Consider the following 22344-nt stretch of genomic DNA (forward strand, 5'->3'; position numbering starts at 1 on the left):
CTTAAATATTCAGCTTTTGTTTTGACATTACTATCTATTTTATAATAAACTGAACTAAATTATCTTTATCAGCCTGTAGCGATACTGTAGGTGCAGCGCATTTTAATCATAGATACATTTATTCTCCCAGAATTCAGGCTGTGGTAGTCTCCCAACTGATGAAAGCAAGATTTCACAATTGTTCATTTGAGATTACCGGAATCAACATTTCTGTGCCAGTCAGGAATTTCCACACTAAAGGCTCCCAGCAGATATAAAGCCTGTCAGTCGACTACAGGCAGAGCACATTCGAGAGGAGAGATCATAGCAATCACTGCAGAAGATTAATATTCTCAACAAAATGTGGTGAGTTAAAATCTTTTCACTATCTTTTGTCACAGAACCAGACATTGAAATGATTCAATCTATAAATTTAAACATTTTTTTTTAAATTAATGAACGTCTTATTATTTTCTATCTTTTAAAAATCTATCTACTTTGGGTGCATTTTCCAGTAAGTATCCAGTAATGGTTTTGAGCTGGTAAATCAAATGCTTGCATATTCTGATTCTTAAATATTCTGATTCTGAAGTAACTAACTTGTTTAATTTGTCACTGTTAATAATTAAATTACTCCCCTCCCCCCTTTTTTGTCTCCACTGATCCAGAAGAGCAGAGACATTTAATGTTTACTCATCATGTAACTCTGTTGTTGTTTTAAGGTTTTCTGTGGCTGTAATCTTTGCAGCATGGGCCTGCTTTGCAGATGTGGCACACATTGAAGGTAGGATGAAATGCTCCATGTTAGGAAACATGCCTCTGCTGAGGAAAATGGTGCTTTGATTTCAAAATCAATCTATAGTTCAACATTGCAAATTTATAAATTAATACATTAAGTACTCGATCGTAGGCTACTTTGGGAGACAACAGTCAGAGTCAACAAATCCTCCAAATTAAACAACCAATTATGTAATATAATAACATTTGACAATGTGCACACACAGAACCACACATCACAGCATTTTCTAATCTGGCGCCTCTCGTCATGTCAGTTATAAGACTGCACTTAAGCTAAATGCTGACATCAGCATGCTAACATGCTGATATTTTGCACTTAATTCAGTGTGTTATAAAGCTATTGAGCAAATTTAAGGAATTCATCAAATTGCAGATACTGTATATTTTACTTGATGCAGAAAATGTCAGTCATTAAACATTGCATGGCATGAATAAATATCAGTATAAAATGTGCCAATCTAACCAGTAGATGTCAAGATATTGTATAAATGGAAACTTCATCCTGCTAATGATGCTAGATGAATAAGTTAGAGAATAATCAATGTCAGACAGGTGTCTCCTCTGGGGACCATGCATGTCTATACAAACTTTCATGGCAACCCATCTAATAGTTGTTGAGCTATTTCTTTCTGGAGCAAAGTGGTGGCCAATTTACAGTATCAAAATATACCCTACACACTCTGGGCTCTGGTGTCAATTTCAGGATGCAGAATTAAAACAGGATCACGAACTTTATAGGTTGAGGCCATCCATGTTATCACTTTGAAGAAAAGATCACTTGAAGCGGTTTTCATGATTATCTCAGCCACACAAAAGCCATGCAGATCAAAGCACAGAGAGTAGATGGATTCTCCTCTTCACTCCATGTTAAATGAATTAGGAGCTGCTGTTTCTGGAGGGAACCTTCACAGCATGAAAAACATAGCATCACAGGGCTTTTTTGCCAAATTGCCAAAGATCCATTTAACAGCAGATCTCTGGAAGTGATAACAGTATGCTCTAATGTCGTGATAACACTGGTGTCAAGGATATCATATTTTGTCAAACATGTTTAAGCTCCTCCAGAAGAACAAAATTGTTGTCGACAATGCTTTAAACTGAGAGATAAACTGCTCAAACTGGTGAAGCATTCTTTATATATATCGGTTTGGTTCTAAATAGGAATCTTGAAAAATAGTGAGACTCTGGAAGTCTTACTGAGATTAAGAATGATTTCAGAACAAATTAATGGTTTTGTCAACCATTTGGGAACTTCACTCATCAAACTTTGAGGAAAGCAGCTTGTTGAGCAAAATATGGCATCAAAGTCTTTGTTGTGTTGATCAGTCCTGATCTTTAAATTTACATTCTAGATTATACGAGAACAATACTCATTTAATGTAAAACAGATAATAATAATAGATAATGTTTCAAAAACAAGAAAGAACACAAGATATGTCCATCTTTATTTCCCAGCCTCAAGCCTCCGTTCCAAGCGATTGGTTGGGGGGACCCTGGCACCTCGTGTGCCCTGGCAGGCTATGGTCTACCTGTCTGACAGCATACTAGAAGGAGGCTTCGCAGGCGGTGCTCTCATCTCCGACCGCTGGGTTTTGACGGCTGGCAGGAACCTGTTTGTCAGAAAGACACGACAGGATACTCGGGGAAAAACTCCCCTCATTCCTAAGGTGTACCTGGGGATCTTAGGTCGAGAAGAAGCTGGTCCCACCACAGAATTTGAAGTAGAGAAGGTAAGCAAAGGAAAACATCAAATGGAAATGAAAGATAAAACATGTTGAAGCTACTGTACTGTCATCATTAAAATGCGCCTTGTGTATTCATGAATTGTATAAGCAATTAAAAGTTTATGTGAAGGCAAGATTTCAGTTTCCATAGATGTTTAATTAACAGTAAAAGAAAGCAGGAAATACATGTAATGTAATGCACAGACATGAAGTTTTTTTTTCTTTTTTCTTTTTCCCCCTAAAAACTAACCCTCATCCTGGAGAAAATAAGAAAAACTGGAATCCTGCTACACAAAACTGTTCTTCAGACTTTTTAATCATTTTCTAGTTCTGTTTACTTCTAACACTTTGGGCATCTTAAAGTTGTTATGTTATTACTGTACTCTTCAATTGAATTGCTCACAACGTGCACTCTTGGCTTTGTCTACTCATAGACAAAGCTTGGAAATACATGTATTTTTATTGGACAGCAACAAGATGCAGAGTATAAATGTATGCATCGCTCACAGTAAAAGAAATAATCTATTCATAATGTGATATTAAGAAGGACATTTCACTGCTTTGCTATTCCAGTTTATTAATATACAGAGCCAGATTAAAAACCAAAACACTAAATCAGACTCTCTCTATTGAATCCCCCTACTGCAGGTTGTTCTCCACCCAGGTTTCCAGAACAAAACTGACTGGGACAATGACTTGGCTCTGATCCAGCTGAAGAAGCCTGTGGTTATGAGTGACAAAGTGACCCCCATCCCGCTGGCAGAGAGAGGCCAGGACGTGAGCGGGCCGGTGGTCATCGCTGGGTGGGGCTGGGGGATCCACCTCACCCCTGCTTCGTCACTCAAACACCTAGTGCTCTCCCTGGCCACAAACTCTCGCTGTAGATCAGAATATGGCACAGAGCTTAGAGAAAACTCGCTGACACCATTTGTGGATGACAACATGTTCTGCACCAGTGAAGGTGCCTTCAATCACAATGTTTGTTTTGGTGATGCAGGCGGTGCTCTGATTGCCAAAGATTCTAGAAGTGGAGAAGTGTACGCTGCAGGGATCCTGTCTTATGATAAGGCCTGCCAGACTCGCAATTACGGAGTCTATATGAAGATATCTTCATATCTGCCCTGGATTCACAGCGTCACCAGGGGAGATACAGATAAATCGTCTGCTCTGCGTACTGAAGCTATGGATAGGATGCTCAGATGGCAGCTGTAGATATTCGGCATCTGTTTTTTTGATTAAGTAGAGAAATCATAACAATATATTAAGTCAGTTACTAGTTTTCAGCGTGTGCAATGTAATTACTTATGTCTTGACATTAAAATATTGTAATGGCATGTGAAAAGGAAAAAATACAGTCTTTGTAGGATTTCTGGTAAATAAATAAATTACCAATACATCTTGTTTGGAAACTTGTTTGTTTGGAAGTCAGCTGTGGTGCCCACACAATGTTTCATTTTTAAACACTTAAAGATACTCTCCAGATATGTTGTATGTACGGAAGAGGATTAGGGCCACTGTGGGGAAAAAAAGTGAGTTCTGACTTTTACTCAGAATTCTTTAAAGTCAGATTTCTGAAATTAAAGTCAGAATTCTGAGAAAAAAGTCAGAACTCACTTTTTTCCCACAGTTGTCAGACCTGGACATAAGTGAGGACTCCGATGCAGAAGGAGGATAAAGGCAGACTTTATTAGTTCCAACTTCCTTGACAAGGCGACAAAATAACAGGCTAGGAAAACTTAACTATCAAGGCAGGAATCTAAAAAAAACAAAACCACTCCTAATGAGGAGGGAAAAAGGCCTAAAAAAACTTAAGGACTAAAACAACAGAAAATCACTCAACAATGAGGTTCTACAAAACTACACTGACTTCTACTCGTATTCTATGAAAAAATTACAAACCAAAAATCACTCACAAGGAGGCTCTATAAAACTACACTAATTACTACTCTTAATCTATGAAAAAATTACAAACAAAAAATCACTCACAAGGAGGCAAAACAAGGGCTTACGTGACAATGACAAGACTGAGAAAACAAGGGCTGAAGAGACTGGCTGGGGTGCACGATGAAACGAGACACTCTGGCACAAGACAAGGGAAGACGCAGACTATAAAACACATGAGGGTAATGGGGAACAGGTGGAGACAATCAGGAATCAGGGAAGACAATCAGACCGGTAACACATGAGGAAGGGCAAGTGACCTGAAACGAGAGGAGAGTTAATTTTCAAAATAAAACAGGAAGTCACGAGACAAAAACCCCAGGACAAGACAAACCTCACCGCGGTGTGACAACAGTGGCCCTAATCCTCTTCCGTATGTATGATGTATACTGTAAGAATATGCTAATTTAATATGGTTTTATATAAGTTTAATTACCTTTTAAAAATTCTTAAAACTATACTCTCTTCTCCTCCCTCATCAAAAACCAGAATCTGTGACTGTGCAAATACTGTTCATTTCAAAAGTTTAACTTCTGGACAAAACTGCTGTCTCCTACTTCATTTGTGCACTGGAGGCTTCAAGTTTCCACATCATATAAGTTGCATATTGGACCACGATTGGGTCCAAACTAGCGATATTATGATTCATGCTCATAAACCTTAAACTCAGATTATTAATGAGCGCACAGAAATTTTCTCTCCTTCAGCAGATGAATGTGAAATCAGTCTTCTAGTGTCTTTCTGCACATCATTCTACATCACTGTGTTCAGTGAAGCTCAAACATCAAGTGAAGCATCAGTTAGGAGAACACATTTTTCAGTGGAGGGCGACATAAAGTTTGAGTGCTTCAAAGGTTGAGACGACATTTCATCATGTGCTTTCATCACCGTGAAAAGAAAAGTTGTGGACAGAATAAAAGTGAATGACATCATTCAGAATTGTGGTTTTCAAGTGTTGCCTGCAGGTGCCCCCCCCACCAACACTAGCAGTATTTCCAAGATATTTTCATCTGACAGGTGTGTTCATTCTGTCATAAATCATGAACAACAACAAATGTTTTTCTCCACGTCAGAAAAGTGGGATGATGACAGCTGCCTGTCCAGCTCATACAAAATGAAGGTGAAAGATGAGAGACAGAAACAGATTCTTCATTATTGTCAATGTAAGTGATTTGTTAAATGTGTTCATTATGACGGTTCAGCAGAAAGAAAAAAACAAAGAAAACCACTGCTGATTTAAACCAATAAATCTGTTGCACAAATATAACATTTTGATTCGCTGCAGGACATCAGATTACAGCCTTTTACATTTCTTCCTTCACCCCCTGACCAGCTGCTGTTTACTGACTTTATATAGTGCTAAATACTGACCCTCACATATAGTGATTACTGCTAATGACTTCTTTTCCAGGAGAGTAGCATGCAATGATTAAATAAAATAAATTATATAAAATGATTATTTTAAAAGATACATTCATTCATAGTAATAAAAATTCAGCATATACACAGAAACCTGTGTATGCATGCATCCTTCAGATTGATTTTTTCCCCCATAAATTTGCAAACAAACAAAAAAAGAGCTGAATTGCCATAATGAACAATAATTGGTAAAACAATGTGATAAAACACGGGCACAATTATGCCTAAGCATCACAATATAATGATAACATATCAAAACATGCATACGTTTCTTTAAATTTAGAAAATTATTTGTTTCATGAGTATTGAAATTACGTGAATCAAATGTCTTTACTGCCACAAGATCTCAACCCAACTGAACACCCTGCAATAATTAGTTGATTAATCGATTAGTCGATCGACAGAAAATCAATTGGCAACTATATAGTCATTAATCCTACTACTATAATTGGAGAGCAGGATGTTTGTCGTTCCGTCTGTCGGTCCACCTTTCACCAAACCCCTGACGTTTTTGCGTAGAGACGCCGTACGTAGGGGCGTGAACGACAGGAGGAGAGAAACAATGAGAGGTGACATTTCTTAGAGTTAGAAAACTGGTTTATGAATGAGGGTCCGGGATTATGTTGTTACCCTTTTCACAAGACTCTGAAACAGTGCCGCAGGAGTTACAATTGGAACTGAACGATCTTCAATGTGTCTTAAAGAAGAAGTTCAGCTCCCTTAAACTGGATGAATTGTATGCTTCACTAAGCAAAGCCAAGTTTCCAAACATTTGGAAGATGGCACAGAGCATGCTGGTGTTGTTTGGTTCTACCTACGTGTGTTAGCAGACGTTCAGTGTGATGAACATCAACTAAGCACCCCAGAGATCCCACTTAACTGATGAACACCTCAGATCTGTCCTGAGAATTGCCACAACCAAACTGACACCAAACTTTGATGCACTGGCAAAAAAGGGTTGACCAACAACACTGTTCCCACTGAAATTGAGTTTTATTTACTTTGTAGTTAATGGCTTTTACATGTAATTTATATTCCTTCACACAAACACTGTCCATCCATCTGATGCTGGCCTGGCCCGTCTGTCAAATTTTAAAAGTCATTGTGGCCCCTGAGCCAAAAAGTTTGCCCACCCCTCTCATAGGCAGAGTTCAGTGTGAAACCTGAAGGATCATAGGAGTTCATGGGTGAAGGCCCTAAACAGTCCAGACCAAAGAGTTAGCTTGCTCTTTCCAAAGCAATTAAAAGCTATTATTGAGCAATAATAATGAACAATATCAAACATTTCCGTATTATGTTCTAAAAATACACACAGTCTGTGTAACCTGTAAATAGGGACAGTACTATTTTGGCTTCATACTCCAGCACAGTGGATTAATAATGAAACGATGACTGTGAGGTTAAAGTGCTGACTTTTGGAGAACAGAATTGTATGTTTGATCCATTTAAGAGTGCACTTGCCTCGGGTGACTGAATGCTGTAAAGCTTTAGTAACTCTGCCACCATGAAATGACTTCATTTGAAATCAGTGTTTGATTTTCAGGATTTTCAAATTTTGATACATTTTCAATTAAATGCTTGAACTGATTACTCTCAGGAAATCATTTCTCCAGGCTCTTGAAAGCCCACATTAAGTCCTCTTGCACAATTATTCTAACCTTTAAGTCTGACATCTGTCTAGTTAGGCTTGTTTAATGTACGAACATACTGACTGCATGGAAGTGAAGCTTTTTGCTTTTGTACATTTTCTGTGTCAGTGTTCCTGTGTATCCCATGTGTGCGTGTATAAAAATGAGTTTGATTTGTTTGCTGGAAAAATGTTCTCTTTAATTTAACTGTAGTTTTCAATGGTTTGATTATGTGTTTATTCATTTATTTTGACATGATGTTGACAATTTAGATCACTAAAAGCAGGTTTGTGAGAGAACACTTTCTACCTTAACTGTGATGGTTAGAAACATACGTGGAAAAGGTCCAATTAATCTGCCCTGCACACGCCAAATGCTACAATCTCTGCTTCATTCATTACATGAAAAAAGTGATAGGGCTGCAATGGAAAGAATTAATAAATTATGGTGTAATCTACTATTTGTTTTCTCAATTAATTGATTAATTATTTAGTCTATGAAATGTTTAAAACAATGGCATTCACATTTTCTTAGTGGTAGGGCCGGGTGATATGAGCCAAAAGTCATGTTCTCTATATTTTTAAGCTGAATGACAATATACAATATATATCTATATTTTATCCGCAAAGTAATTAAGGTTGCCACCTAAGCAATATAGTGTAGTTGCTTGCATTTCACATTTTAATTGAATAAATATAGTGGATTCAATTAAATTACTTCTACTACTTCTTGTTTTTTTACTCTGGTAGTGTAGCTGTCACCTCCAGTTTCCACCTGGTTCACTGTCTCTGTGTTTGAAGCACACACTGAGGGCTCAGCCATTGGTTTTTTAAACTGAACCAACCAAAACCAGCATAATGTTGCTGTGTAGGAGCAAATCCTACATTTGTGTGTATCAAGAAAGGAGAACGTGGAAAACACCAGCAGAGGCGAAAGGTTAGGAGATTGCTCAACATTGCTCAACAGGCCATTATGTTTATTCCATCAAAATCCTAATAAGGAGTTGTTTTTCACCATATCTAATATTCCAGGGAAATCTGGCCACCAACACTCAAGAATAGAATTCCAGGAAACTGAGAATTAGCCTGAACATGCCAGGTCAACTTGACCTGATGCACGCACACAATGACGCACGACACCATACGAAATCAATGGTATAAAGGGTCTGCAAGGGCGCGCCTCGGGGCTGTTTTGCTGTTTTACCGTTCGTGTTCTATCTTGTTGTTTGTATTGAGTATCTGCAATAAAGATCCCAGTTGGCTGTTCGACGACTTCTGTTCTCCGTCTCATATTTTAGATTACTGAGTTTAGGTAATCGATCAAAGTTACAACAGCTGCAGTGTGCTTTTAAATTCAGATTCAAAAGTTTGAGGTGGAGCTGCAGGGTTGAGTGGAGGTATGTGCGGAATTTTATTTGTGTTGTTGAACATAACGTAAGGTATCAGAATATTTGGCCTTTTTGCTTGAAAAAAAAAAACAGGAACAATTAATCAATTGTCAAAATACTCACCAACTGATTTTCTGTTGATAAATTAACTAATAGTGACAGCTCTTTACTGTATTCTAATGTCTTGAAAACAATGTAAAGACTCCTGCTGCTCTTTCCATTGTGTCGAAAACTGTGCATATTGCAGTCCCCCAACAAATATCATATTTATAGGTGCTATGAAACTAAAACCTTGCATTTAGTCTATATCCACTATGATATATAAAATATAACATAAAGACCATATGGAGAGAGTTTACAAAAACAAAACCCATCTTTCTGAATATGTTTGAAGATTGAGCACTAACTCAGTGAAACAGTTTAAACACCAAAAATTGGTTTTATGATTTTACCGTATTACCAAAACTGTAGCTTGTGCATGTTGTCTTAAGCAATGCTTAAGACAACATGCACCACTTTTTTCACCACTCTGTTTGACTTCAAATCATGGCAACGTTTAAGTTAAATATGTCCTCGTAATCAGTGTTTGAGTTTTCAGCTTTATAAACATCCACAGTAGTAATGCTGGACTTTCCCCCTGCAGCAGTGTAGCACAGATTTGCCTCACTGCTATCACTGTTAACTAGTTACTGCCAAGAATTTAATCAAATATTGTAGTGTTTGTACCCCTGTACAACATGTGTCATATTTTCAGTAATAACAAGTAAACAGGACAGGCTGTTGCATTACTTTCTTCATCCACAAGAGATAAGAATCGTTGACTCAGTCAGATTTGTTTAATTTTAGTAAACTATGATGCAAACAGTACAAGCTGTTAGTGCCTGTATTGATTTGCAAATTAGAAAAACACTGACTTGTGAAATAGTTTTACTCACTAGTTAACAATTAAGCTTGAAATCAAATCAAAATCATAGCTGAATAGAGAACTACTCAAATCAAGAATGAAAACATATTTTTTACACCACATAGCAGACATAAGAAATCTCTATAAGGGCAAGTTCACAATTTGTCAGGTCTATCTTTGGGAGCCCAAATTAATATTTTCTTGACATATTCATTCCTCATGTTCCTAATGAGCTGAACATCTCCTTCATAATGCACTTACAATGCAAGAAATAAGGAGACCAAAATCCACAAGCCTCTTAATGCACAAAAATGTAGTTTATCTGAAGATAATATGAAACTTAACAAATTAGTCAAATCAAGTAGATATCTTTCAACATTACAGTCTTTTTAGTGCCAAGATCCCTCTTTTTATTGGTATATTTCCACTGTAGCTCAATGGGGAAACACTTGGAAAAAACACAAAGAGGGAATTTGATGCTAAAAAGAAATGTGACAGATATCCACTTGATATGACTAATTCAGACTACTGAAGCCTTAGATAAGCTTTTTTCACATTTTTTTCACAAAATGACTGTGGACACGCTGTGGATTTTGGCCCCCATCACTCACATTGAAGACACATTTGAAGGTGACCTTTTCAGTATGAACAGGAGAAATGATTGCAGATCAGAAGTAATGATACATTGCCTAGGTTCGTGAACCTGGTAGCTACAGTGTCTCTTAAATATTCAGCTTTTGTTTTGACATTACTATCTATTTTATAATAAACTGAACTAAATTATCTTTATCAGCCTGTAGCGATACTGTAGGTGCAGCGCATTTTAATCATAGATACATTTATTCTCCCAGAATTCAGGCTGTGGTAGTCTCCCAACTGATGAAAGCAAGATTTCACAATTGTTCATTTGAGATTACCGGAATCAACATTTCTGTGCCAGTCAGGAATTTCCACACTAAAGGCTCCCAGCAGATATAAAGCCTGTCAGTCGACTACAGGCAGAGCACATTCGAGAGGAGAAATCATAGCAATCACTGCAGAAGATTAATATTCTCAACAAAATGTGGTGAGTTAAAATCTTTTCACTATCTTTTCTCACAGAACCAGACGTTGAAATGATTCAATCTATAAATTTAAACATTTTTTTTTAAATTAACAAACGTCTTATTACTTTCTATCTTTTAAAAATCTATCTACTTTGGGTGCATTTTCCAGTAAGTATCCAGTAATGGTTTTGAGCTGGTAAATCAAATGCTTGCATATTCTGATTCTTAAATATTCTGATTCTGAAGTAACTAACTTGTTTAATTTGTCACTGTTAATAATTAAATTACTCCCCTCCCCCCTTTTTTGTCTCCACTGATCCAGAAGAGCAGAGACATTTAATGTTTACTCATCATGTAACTCTGTTGTTGTTTTAAGGTTTTCTGTGGCTGTAATCTTTGCAGCATGGGCCTGCTTTGCAGATGTGGCACACATTGAAGGTAGGATGAAATGCTCCATGTTAGGAAACATGCCTCTGCTGAGGAAAATGGTGCTTTGATTTCAAAATCAATCTATAGTTCAACGTTGCAAATTTATAAATTAATACATTAAGTACTCGATCGTAGGCTACTTTGGGAGACAACAGTCAGAGTCAACAAATCCTCCAAATTAAACAACCAATTATGTAATATAATAACATTTGACAATGTGCACACACAGAACCACACATCACAGCATTTTCTAATCTGGCGCCTCTCGTCATGTCAGTTATAAGACTGCACTTAAGCTAAATGCTGACATCAGCATGCTAACATGCTGATATTTTGCACTTAATTCAGTGTGTTATAAAGCTATTGAGCAAATTTAAGGAATTCATCAAATTGCAGATACTGTATATTTTACTTGATGCCGAAAATGTCAGTCATTAAACATTGCATGGCATGAATAAATATCAGTATAAAATGTGCCAATCTAACCAGTAGATGTCAAGATATTGTATAAATGGAAACTTCATCCTGCTAATGATGCTAGATGAATAAGTTAGAGAATAATCAATGTCAGACAGGTGTCTCCTCTGGGGACCATGCATGTCTATACAAACTTTCATGGCAACCCATCTAATAGTTGTTGAGCTATTTCTTTCTGGAGCAAAGTGGTGGCCAATTTACAGTATCAAAATATACCCTACACACTCTGGGCTCTGGTGTCAATTTCAGGATGCAGAATTAAAACAGGATCACGAACTTTATAGGTTGAGGCCATCCATGTTATCACTTTGAAGAAAAGATCACTTGAAGCGGTTTTCATGATTATCTCAGCCACACAAAAGCCATGCAGATCAAAGCACAGAGAGTAGATGGATTCTCCTCTTCACTCCATGTTAAATGAATTAGGAGCTGCTGTTTCTGGAGGGAACCTTCACAGCATGAAAAACATAGCATCACAGGGCTTTTTTGCCAAATTGCCAAAGATCCATTTAACAGCAGATCTCTGGAAGTGATAACAGTATGCTCTAATGTCTGCGGTGCACATGCTATAACGTGATAACACTGGTGTCAAGGATATCATATTTTGTCAAACATGTTTAAGCTCCTCCAGAAGAACAAAATTGTTGTCGACAATGCTTTAAACTGAGAGATAAACTGCTCAAACTGGTGAAGCATTCTTTATATATATCGGTTTGGTTCTAAATAGGAATCTTGAAAAATAGTGAGACTCTGGAAGTCTTACTGAGATTAAGAATGATTTCAGAACAAATTAATGGTTTTGTCAACCATTTGGGAACTTCACTCATCAAACTTTGAGGAAAGCAGCTTGTTGAGCAAAATATGGCATCAAAGTCTTTGTTGTGTTGATTAGTCCTGATCTTTAAATTTACATTCTAGATTATACGAGAACAATACTCATTTAATGTAAAACAGATAATAATAATAGATAATGTTTCAAAAACAAGAAATAACACAAGGTATGTCCATGTTTATTTCCCAGCCTCAAGCCTCCGTTCCAAGCGATTGGCTGGTGGGACCGGGGCACCTCCTGTCCCCTGGCAGGCTATGGTCTACCTGGCTGACAGCATAATAGAAGGAGGCTTCGGAGGTGGTGCTCTCATCTCCGACCGCTGGGTTTTGACGGCTGGCAGGAATCTGTTTGTCAATAAGAGACGAGAGGACACTCGGGGACAAACTCCCCTCATTCCTAAGGTGTACCTGGGGATCTTAAATCGAGATGATGCTGGTCCCACCACAGAATTTGAAGTAGAGAAGGTAAGCAAAGGAAAACATCAAATGGAAATTAAAGATAAAACATGTTGAAGCTACTATACTGTCATCATTAAAATGCGCCTTGTGTATTCATGAATTGTATAAGAAATTAAAAGTTTATGTGAAGGCAGGATTTCAGTTTCCATAGATGTTTAATGAACAGTAAAAGAAAGCAGGAAATACATGTAATGTAATGCACAGACATGAAGTTTTTTTTTCTTTTTTCTTTTTTCCCCCTAAAAACTAACCCTCATCCTGGAGAAAATAAGAAAAACTGGAATCCTGCTACACAAAACTGTTCTTCAGACTTTTTAATCATTTTCTAGTTCTGTTTACTTCTAACACTTTGGGGATCTTAAAGTTGTTATGTTATTACTGTACTCTTCAATTGAATTGCTCACAATGTGCACTCTTGGCTTTGTCTACTCATAGACAAAGCTTGGAAATACATGTATTTTTATTGGACAGTACATTTATACAGTATAAATGTATGCATCACTTTCTCCAGTTCAATTAATATACAGAGCCAGATTAAAAACCAAAACACTAAATCAGACTCTCTCTATTGAATCCCCCTACTGCAGGTTGTTCTCCACCCAGGTTTCCAAAACAAAACTGACTGGGACAACGACTTGGCTCTGATCCAGCTGAAGAAGCCTGTGGTTATGAGTGACAAAGTGACCCCCATCCCGCTGGCAGAGAGAGGCCAGGACGTGAGCGGGCCGGTGGTCATCACTGGGTGGGGCTGGGGGATCCACTTCACCCCTCCTTCATCACTCAAACACCTAGTGCTCTCCCTGGCCACAAACTCTCGCTGTAGATCAGAATATGGCACAGAGCTTAGAGCAACCTCGCAGACACCATTTGTGGATGACAACATGTTCTGCAGTCAGGGTCACAGTTCAGGTTTCTTCATTCACAATGTTTGTTTTGGTGATGCAGGCGGTGCTCTGATTGCTAGAGATTCTAGAAGTGGAGAAGTGTACGCTGCAGGGATCCTGTCTTATGATAGGGCCTGCCAGAATCGCAATTACGGAGTCTATATGAAGATATCTTCATATCTGCCCTGGATTCACAGCGTCACCAGGGGAGATACAGATAAATCGTCTGCTCTGCGTACTGAAGCTATGGATAGGATGCTCAGATGGCAGCTGTAGATATTCGGTATCTGTTTTTTTGATTAAGTAGATTAGTTTTCAGCGTGTGCAATGTAATTACTTATGTCTTGACATTAAAATATTGTAATGGCATGTGAAAAGGAAAAAATACAGTCTTTGTAGGATTTCTGGTAAATAAATAAATTATTACCAATACATCTTGTTTGGAAACTTGTTTGTTTGGAAGTCAGCTGTGGTGCCCACACAATGTTTCATTTTTAAACACTTAAAGATACTCTCCAGATATGTTGTATGTACGGAAGAGGATTAGGGCCACTGTGGAAATAAAAAGTGAGTTCTGACTTTTTTTCTCAGAATTCTTTAAAGTCAGATTTCTGAAATTAAAATCAGAATTCTGAGAAAAAAGTCAGAACTCACTTTTTTCCCACAGTGGCCCTAATCCTCTTCCGTATGTATGATATATAAGAATATGCTAATTTAATATGGTTTTTACGGCGACGTAGAGCTGCCAACCATGTAAATATAGTTTGACTCAGTAACATGTTATAACGTGAAAGGTTTCACGTTATAACGTGATATTTATTACGTCATAACGTGATATATATCACGTTATTTCATGATAGGAAACCATCATGTTATTACATGATATGGTATTTTCACGTTATAACGTGAAATTATCATGTTATTTCTTAATGAGAAATGATGCAACGTCAAGCGGGTCGGATTCATTCTTTCTTCGGTACAACCCCATGCTTTTCAAAATCCTTCGGAGAGTGCGCATACTGACAACAATACCATCTACAGTGTTCAACAACTGTAGAATGTCACCATGTCTTAAACCAAGCTTGAAATAGAACTGAATCAAGTCATGTAGACGAGCCATGGTCCTTGACTGAACCTGTGAAGTGTTGGAGTGCTGAATGCCTAATATCATGAAATAACATGATGAATGCTTAACATGAAATAACGTGATAGTTGCATATCTCAGAATAACGTGATAATGTATTATCTCAGAATAACGTGATAATGTATTATCTCAGAATAACGTGATAATGTATTATCTCAGAATAACGTGATAATGTATTATCTCAGAATAACGTGATAGTTGCATATCACGAAATAACGTGATATTTTCATGTTATAACATGATAATTTCTTGTTATAACATGAAAATACTGCATCATGAAATAACATGATAATTTCACATCATGAAATAACGTGATAATTATCACGTTATAACATGATAAATATCACATTATAACATGAAACTTTTCACGTAATAACATCATACTGAGCCAAATATATATTGGGCTTGGCAGCTCAGCGCTTCCGTAGGTTTTATATAAGTTTAATTGCCTTTTAAAAATTCTTAAAACTACACTCTCTTCTCCTCCCTCATCAAAAAAAAATCCAGAATCTGTGATTGTGCAAATACTGTTCATTTCAAAAGTTTAACTTCTGGACAAAACTGCTGTCTCCTACTTCATTTGTGCACTGGAGGCTTCAAGTTTCCACATCATATAAGTTGCGTATTGGACCACGATTGGGTCCAAACTAGCGATATTATGATTCATGCTCATAAACCTTAAACTCAGATTATTAATGAGCGCACAGAAATGTTCTCTCCTTCAGCAGATGAATGTGAAATCAGTCTTCTAGTGTCTTTCTGCACATCATTCTACACCATTGTGTTCAGTGAAGCTCAAACATCAAGTGAAGCATCAGTTAGGAGAACACATTTTTCAGTGGAGGGCGACATAAAGTTTGAAAAGAGAACCTGAGTGCATCAAAGGTTGAGATGATATTTCATCATGTGCTTTCATCACCGTGAAAAGAAAAGTTGTGGACAGAATAAAAGTGAATGACATCATTCAGAATTGTGGTTTTCAAGTGTTGGCAACCACAATTCCCACCCCCCCCCCACCAACACTAGCAGTATTTCAAAGATATTTTCATCTGACAGGTGTGTTCATTCTGCCATAAATCATGAACAACAAATGTTTTTCTCCATGTCAGAAAAGTGGGATGATGACAGCTGCCTGTCCAGCTGATACAAAATGAAGGTGAAAGATGAGAGAGATAGAAACAGATTCTTCATTATTGTCAATGTAAGTGATTTGTTAAATGTGTTCATTATGACGGTTCAGCAGACAGCCTTCCCAAAGAAAACCACTGCTGATTTAAACCAATAAACTTGTTGCACAAATATAGTATTTTGATTCGCTGCAGGACATCAGATTACAGCCTTTTACATTTCTTCCTTCACCCCCTGACCAGCTGCTGTTTACTGATTTTATATAGTGCTAAATACTGACCCTCACATATAGTGATTACTGCTAATGACTTCTTTTCAAGGAGAGTAGCATGCAATGATTAAATAAAATAAATTATATAAAATGATTATTTTAAAAGACACATTCATTCATAGTAATGGCATCTACAACAAATAATGAAGTGATCTTAATTTTGTAAAATGACTGATCATGTGAGTACAGTGAGTGTATGGTTTTTTCAGCATATCGCAGCAACCTGTGTATGCATGCATCCTTCAGATTGATTTTTTTCCCCATAAATTTGCAAACAAACAAAAAAAGAGCTGAATTGCCATAATGAACAATAATTGGTAAAACAATGTGATAAAACACGGGGACAATTATGCCTAAGCATCACAAGATAATGATAACATATCAAAACATGCATACGTTTCTTTAAATTTAGAAAATTATTTGTTTCATGAGTATAGAAATTACGTGAATCAAATGTCTTTACTGCCACAAGATCTCAACCCAACTGAACACCCTGCAATAATTAGTTGATTAATCGATTAGTCGATCGACAGGCAAATCAGTTGGCAACTATATAGTCATTAATCCTACTACTATAATTGGAGAGCAGGAAGTTTGTCGTTCTGTCTGTCCGTCTGTCTGTTCACCTTTCACCAACCCCCTGACGTTTTTGCGTAGAGACGCTGTACGTAGGGGCGTGAACGACAGGAGGAGAGAAACAATGAGAGGCAACATTTATTAGAGTTAGAAAACTCGCCTAACAAAAAATGGTTTATAAATGAGAGTCCGGGATTATGTTGTTACCACGAATACACGCGCTGCAGACACACACACACTCACACTTCTGGCGGTAGTATTTTTTTGGTAGTTGGATAATGCTGTAAGTACAATTATTGTTGATCTTCACTGCATTCATGTTGGTTACCACTAAACAGCCAAGCTGCAAAGGAAACTAAACCTTTGTATGTGAAGTTCTACTCTTGGTTTCCTCTTGAGGGGGGAGGGGGGCACAAGTGTGTTTGGGACATATACTTACTTTGGCCTTCATATACAAATATACATTCTTCTCACTGCTTTAATCTATGAGCATGTGTCTTTTGGCAAGCAAACATGCTGCAGCACCCAATGGGCGCATTGTTCTAGTATTATATAAAAATAAATTTCAGTCATTTTTCAAGGAAAAAAAACAATCTTTGTTTGTTCCACCTCCTCAAACATGACAATTCTCTTTTTCCGCATGTTGTGTAGTTGGAGCTTCTGTCAATGAGGAAAACGTATAACATTTAAAGTCAGCATTTATTTGCGTATTTGCTGCTTCTCACAAACATTAACAGAAGACGACAAACAGCAGACCTCCAGCTGACATATTGGCACGTTAACTTTACTACTTCCTGTTTTTCACTATGAAAATAAAAGCATTTTAAGTAGTTGAACTCAAAGCTTTCAAAGGAAATTAAATCTCTGGTTAAACACAACAATAATCATTTCTTGTTCCTTACGTCATGTAAATATTGTAAATAACAACATTTCCAACTGTTAATACTTTGCCCTTTTAACTGACTATTAATTAATTATTTATTTATCTATTGAACTTACCATCTCTTAACACTGCATAATGTTTGACTTTAAATTGAATATCTCAGCATTTTCATCTGTTTGTCAGACAAAGCCACAAAAAGCCAAAGGTAAAGGTTTTTTTTTTTGTCACACATACAGTTGTACAGTGAAATTCAGTCCCTGCATTTAGCCCATCCCAAGTACTAAGAGCAGTGGGCAGCAATTATACAGTGCCTGGGGACCAACTCCAGATCTATTTCAGTGCCTTCGTCACAGGCACTCATAGGGGAATTACCCTGATACACGTTTTGTTGACAATGGGAGGAAACCAACCATTTTTTCACTATTTTGTTACATCTTTAAACCACATCCCAAAATGTATAGGTTAAATCATTTGGCATGATGAGTTTTTCTGGGACAAGTGCCATTAACTGGGGGGCTCAGTTTAAGAAAAAGAAAACTTGGACAACTGTAACTCTGTGCAGAAATAATAGGCAGACAAGCACTCATTCACATTTACAAAAGTGTGCAATGAAACATATCCCTGCAGCTGATAACATATTTTTTGACTATTTGAGGAAACCCACAACTACAAGAGGAAAGCATGCAAAGGCCAGACTGGGCTTAGCTTGTGATAGTACCAAACAACCCAGCCAGTGCATTTATAAGTATCTTGATTTAGAGTGAGATAGTGTTGTAGTTAAATATATATATTTTTAAAGCTATCTCTTTAACTGTAAAAAAATAAATAAATAAATAAAAAAAATCATTTTTTAGCTGTTGAAGGGAAGAAGTACTTTTTAGCAGCTCTGCAGCAGGGTGCAAGAAGTTCTTCTCGATGGCCTCTAAAATATTAATATTCCTGTCAGGGGCCATTACTCTCTACCCGTCTCAGAGTGTGTGCAGTACTCTCTCTGACTCCATCACTCCTTCAGAGCACTGACTGAGGTCAACACTGATAGCCTCTTACTGCAGTTTAAACCGGAATTAGTATGCATGATGAATATTGTCTTAACATCTTTTATGTGGGCACAGACTCAATTATAGGGTTAGGGTTTATGTGTATTTGTTTAATACATCACAATTACTAAGACAGACACACATTTGATGCAAATAAATATGAGAGTACAAGCCTTAGTAATTTATGCTTTGATGAATATACAACATATCTCCAACTGTAAATGTAGTACACCATTTGTTTAAACTTTCTGGCCGGTTCAGAGGTCAGAATCTAGTTGCCACATATCTTTCTTTTAATTATGAACTATGAAGGGGATCAGTAAACTGTTTTTTTTTATATATTTCATTTCTCTGCAGCCTGTATATCTGGCAATTTGTTCTTTCCTTTAACGAGACAGATGTGAGCCAAGACTTCCATTCCTTGTGAGAACAATATGCAAGTCCCCACAGTGTTATTCATTTTAGTTCATTTTTTTGGTTTTGAATGTAAGTAATGTAGTGTGATGTAAACTAGTTTGTGTGTGTGTGTGTGTGTGTGTGTGTGTACTTATATTACTCATGTTGTGGAGACTAAATATTTAACAGCACATAGTGGGGACTTGCCACCCTTTTGGGGATGAAAAGCGAGTTCCCATAACATAAATCATGAAACTTTGAGGTGAAGACTTGGTTTAAGGTCAGGGTAAGTCTCCAGGAAATTAATGTCAGTTGATGTCATGTCTTCTGGTGATGCAAATGACTGTGTGAGAGAGATTAATGGCCAAGATGAGACCAAACAGGAAAATGTACCATTCAACTTCTGATTTAATCCTGGTCTGTAAAGGATTGTGTATATTTTTGAAAAATATTTGATATGCAATAAAATTATGTAGTTTTTTTATCCATTATTATGCAAAAAATATACAAAAGGTCACTTTATTAAGATCAATTAAATGTAACACTCTCTGTTAATTAATCCCAACATGTAGCCTACAATTATTGTCTGCTTCCTCCCACATTAAACAGAAACTCGCTCAAGATGCAATGCTCATTCTGGCCATCTGTTTAGTATGTTCAATAATCAAGCACAAGAATTGGGCTTTGACGTATAAATAATACAAATCAATTATATTTTATAATCAGGTCTGCTGTTGGAAGCACGTTGTGTACTCAGCTGCCAGGTTATGTAAACTGAAGCCATCTGGACAGCACTGCCAATCTTTCTATTTATTGTACTTCACAAGGCAATACCACAGATATGGTGGCTTATATCACCTCACCCGATCAACCATTTTCCATTGCTTTTCAAAACAGCATTTACTCAGTCTTTTGTTAATCATAGATAAGGCAATGATGATATGCTTCCTTGGTCATGAATGACATAATAAATAGATAGCAACCGGAAATAACCAGAAGAATCAAGCTTCAAATCAGTCTTAAGTTCAAAAATTGACATCCTCCATCCTCCTGGTGTTTACTCACAACTTTTTTTTTTTTTTTTTTTTTTTTTTTTTAAATCTAATCCATCTTCTTATAAGTCACGTTGAAGCTCAGCTCTGGTAGCTGCCTTCAGATATGCTGGTGTTTATTGGGTTGATGAGATGACTCTAGATGATAGGCACTATGTTGTTGCATACATGACTTTGCAAATGGACATTTTCTGATATCTGTGAAGTTTGATGACAAAAGAGAAGAGCCTAGAGATGTTTGTTGTCTATTCGCTGTTTTTAAAGAAGACTGCAAGAAATGAGTCGGTATTTGTCTGTCGCCTAGCAACTCTTTTCTTAAAAGTTTAACTGTTTGAATTAGCCTGACAGATTGAATTCTTACTATTCAGTTATTCAGTGTGATATTGGCCTCATGTTAACTGTTTTCTGTAAGACGGGGAGGGGTACGTTAAAGTTCAGCATATCAGGCTTGTTTGACATCTTTTTCTGTTGACACAGAAGTCACTGTTAATAAGTAACTTAAAGAACAGGTTCACAGTTTTTCAAATCTGTCTTAAAGCAACAGTCAGTCAACAACACTGAAATAGTTTTTTTTTCTTGCCATAATCATTCCCCCTACTCATACTGGCTATTAAAAATCCCTTTATAATGCACTTAATTTATCTGAAGCAAAAATTAAACTTTTGTTCAATTTAATCAAGTCAAGTAGATATCTTTCAAAATACCCTTCGCCTACATTGAACTCACATTTGAAGGGGATTTTTTAATAGCTAATATGAACATGAGGAGGGTAACGTAACCACACCCAACACATGATGTCATGGGTTTCTATACATCACTTTAGCAATGTGAGCAGTTAAACCACTGGAGGTCAGCAAAAACATGATTTCCAGAGGGTGTTAAGTTACTCTTTAAGCATGTTTAAATAGAGATAAGCTGTCAATATTAGGAAAGCACATTGTTTCTGCAAAGAAAATCTTCTGATTAAAAATGTTTTTATGTTTACATTCTTTCATTCAAGCTCAAGTAGCTAACCGGGTACAAGTGCAATGAGAAAGAGCCTTAAGTAGAAATTGTTGGGTTTTTATTGCATTCCTGTGCAATACAGGAATGTACTAGACAAGGAAGAGTTTAAAGGTTTCACAATCCACAAGTGAGTTCCCATTGAATCAGTTTTTGAGGGTATCAAATTTATAATATAACATTATAAACTTGCCTCTCTTAGGATCAGGAACATATTTGATTTGTATTTTTGGTTGCAGGAAGTTTCAAATATTGTGATTCAGAGCAGTGATTAAATAGTTCACAGTGTGTTTTAAGAATACCTCCAGATTTTTTAAAGACTGTCTTGATGCTGACAAGTTATATAGCCTATTCATTAAAAAGTTTCATATATCTCACAGAGAGTTCCCCTTAAAAATATTTTGATGGACATGATGGAGAACAAAATCCACAGTCCTCTATCTGAAAATGTAAAAATGTGTTCAAGGTTAAACTAAAACAAATGTTCTGTGTCACCTGTCAATCAAAGTCACCACCTCTACCAGAAACATGGACGCTAGGTCTGAGAGCTTTCTGCTGCTAACTCAGCTGCTAGCTTGGCGGCTAACTCAGCTAACTGGCTAGCTGTAGACTGTAGTAGTAGTAGTGTGCACTGAATGTAATTATACCTCTACAGCAGCAGGGGCGGGTTTATGCCACGGGTCTGAAAAACCTGCACACAGAAATCTTGAAACACAGTTTGTGAAGCCTAGCTCCACAATTCAAATCTAAATGGTTGAAATGCTTTTTACACCTTTTTTATTAATACATTTATGACCTATTTAATGTGTTTAGAAGAAAATGTCTGAATTCAATTTACACAGTCTTTAAAGGGCATATGCTCCTCAACATTACCCAAGAGACTTAGCCTTAACTTTCTCAAAGTTAATGATGTCAGTCTGGATGTAGCTTGTTGTGTGCTCGTGGTGCT

At 37.0% G+C, this 22344-nt stretch overlaps 2 protein-coding genes across 2 annotated transcripts; both read left to right on the top strand.

Moving 5' to 3' along the window:
- Positions 1–258: 258 nt before the first annotated feature.
- Positions 259–3895, top strand: LOC128382712 (haptoglobin-like). Its single transcript, XM_053342755.1, has 4 exons — positions 259–345; positions 702–763; positions 2233–2507; positions 3150–3895. The coding sequence occupies exons 1-4, from the start codon at positions 341–343 to the stop codon at positions 3711–3713; spliced, it is 906 nt and encodes a 301-aa protein (XP_053198730.1). The 5' UTR covers positions 259–340; the 3' UTR covers positions 3714–3895.
- A 6855-nt stretch (positions 3896–10750) lies between these two features.
- LOC128380786 (haptoglobin-like) lies at positions 10751–14338 on the top strand. Its single transcript, XM_053340711.1, has 4 exons — positions 10751–10846; positions 11203–11264; positions 12754–13028; positions 13610–14338. The coding sequence occupies exons 1-4, from the start codon at positions 10842–10844 to the stop codon at positions 14180–14182; spliced, it is 915 nt and encodes a 304-aa protein (XP_053196686.1). The 5' UTR covers positions 10751–10841; the 3' UTR covers positions 14183–14338.
- The last annotated feature ends 8006 nt before the right edge of the window (positions 14339–22344 follow it).

The sequence above is a fragment of the Scomber japonicus genome, chromosome 1, assembly GCF_027409825.1.
Source record: "Scomber japonicus isolate fScoJap1 chromosome 1, fScoJap1.pri, whole genome shotgun sequence".
Classification (NCBI taxonomy): Eukaryota; Metazoa; Chordata; class Actinopteri; order Scombriformes; family Scombridae; genus Scomber; species Scomber japonicus.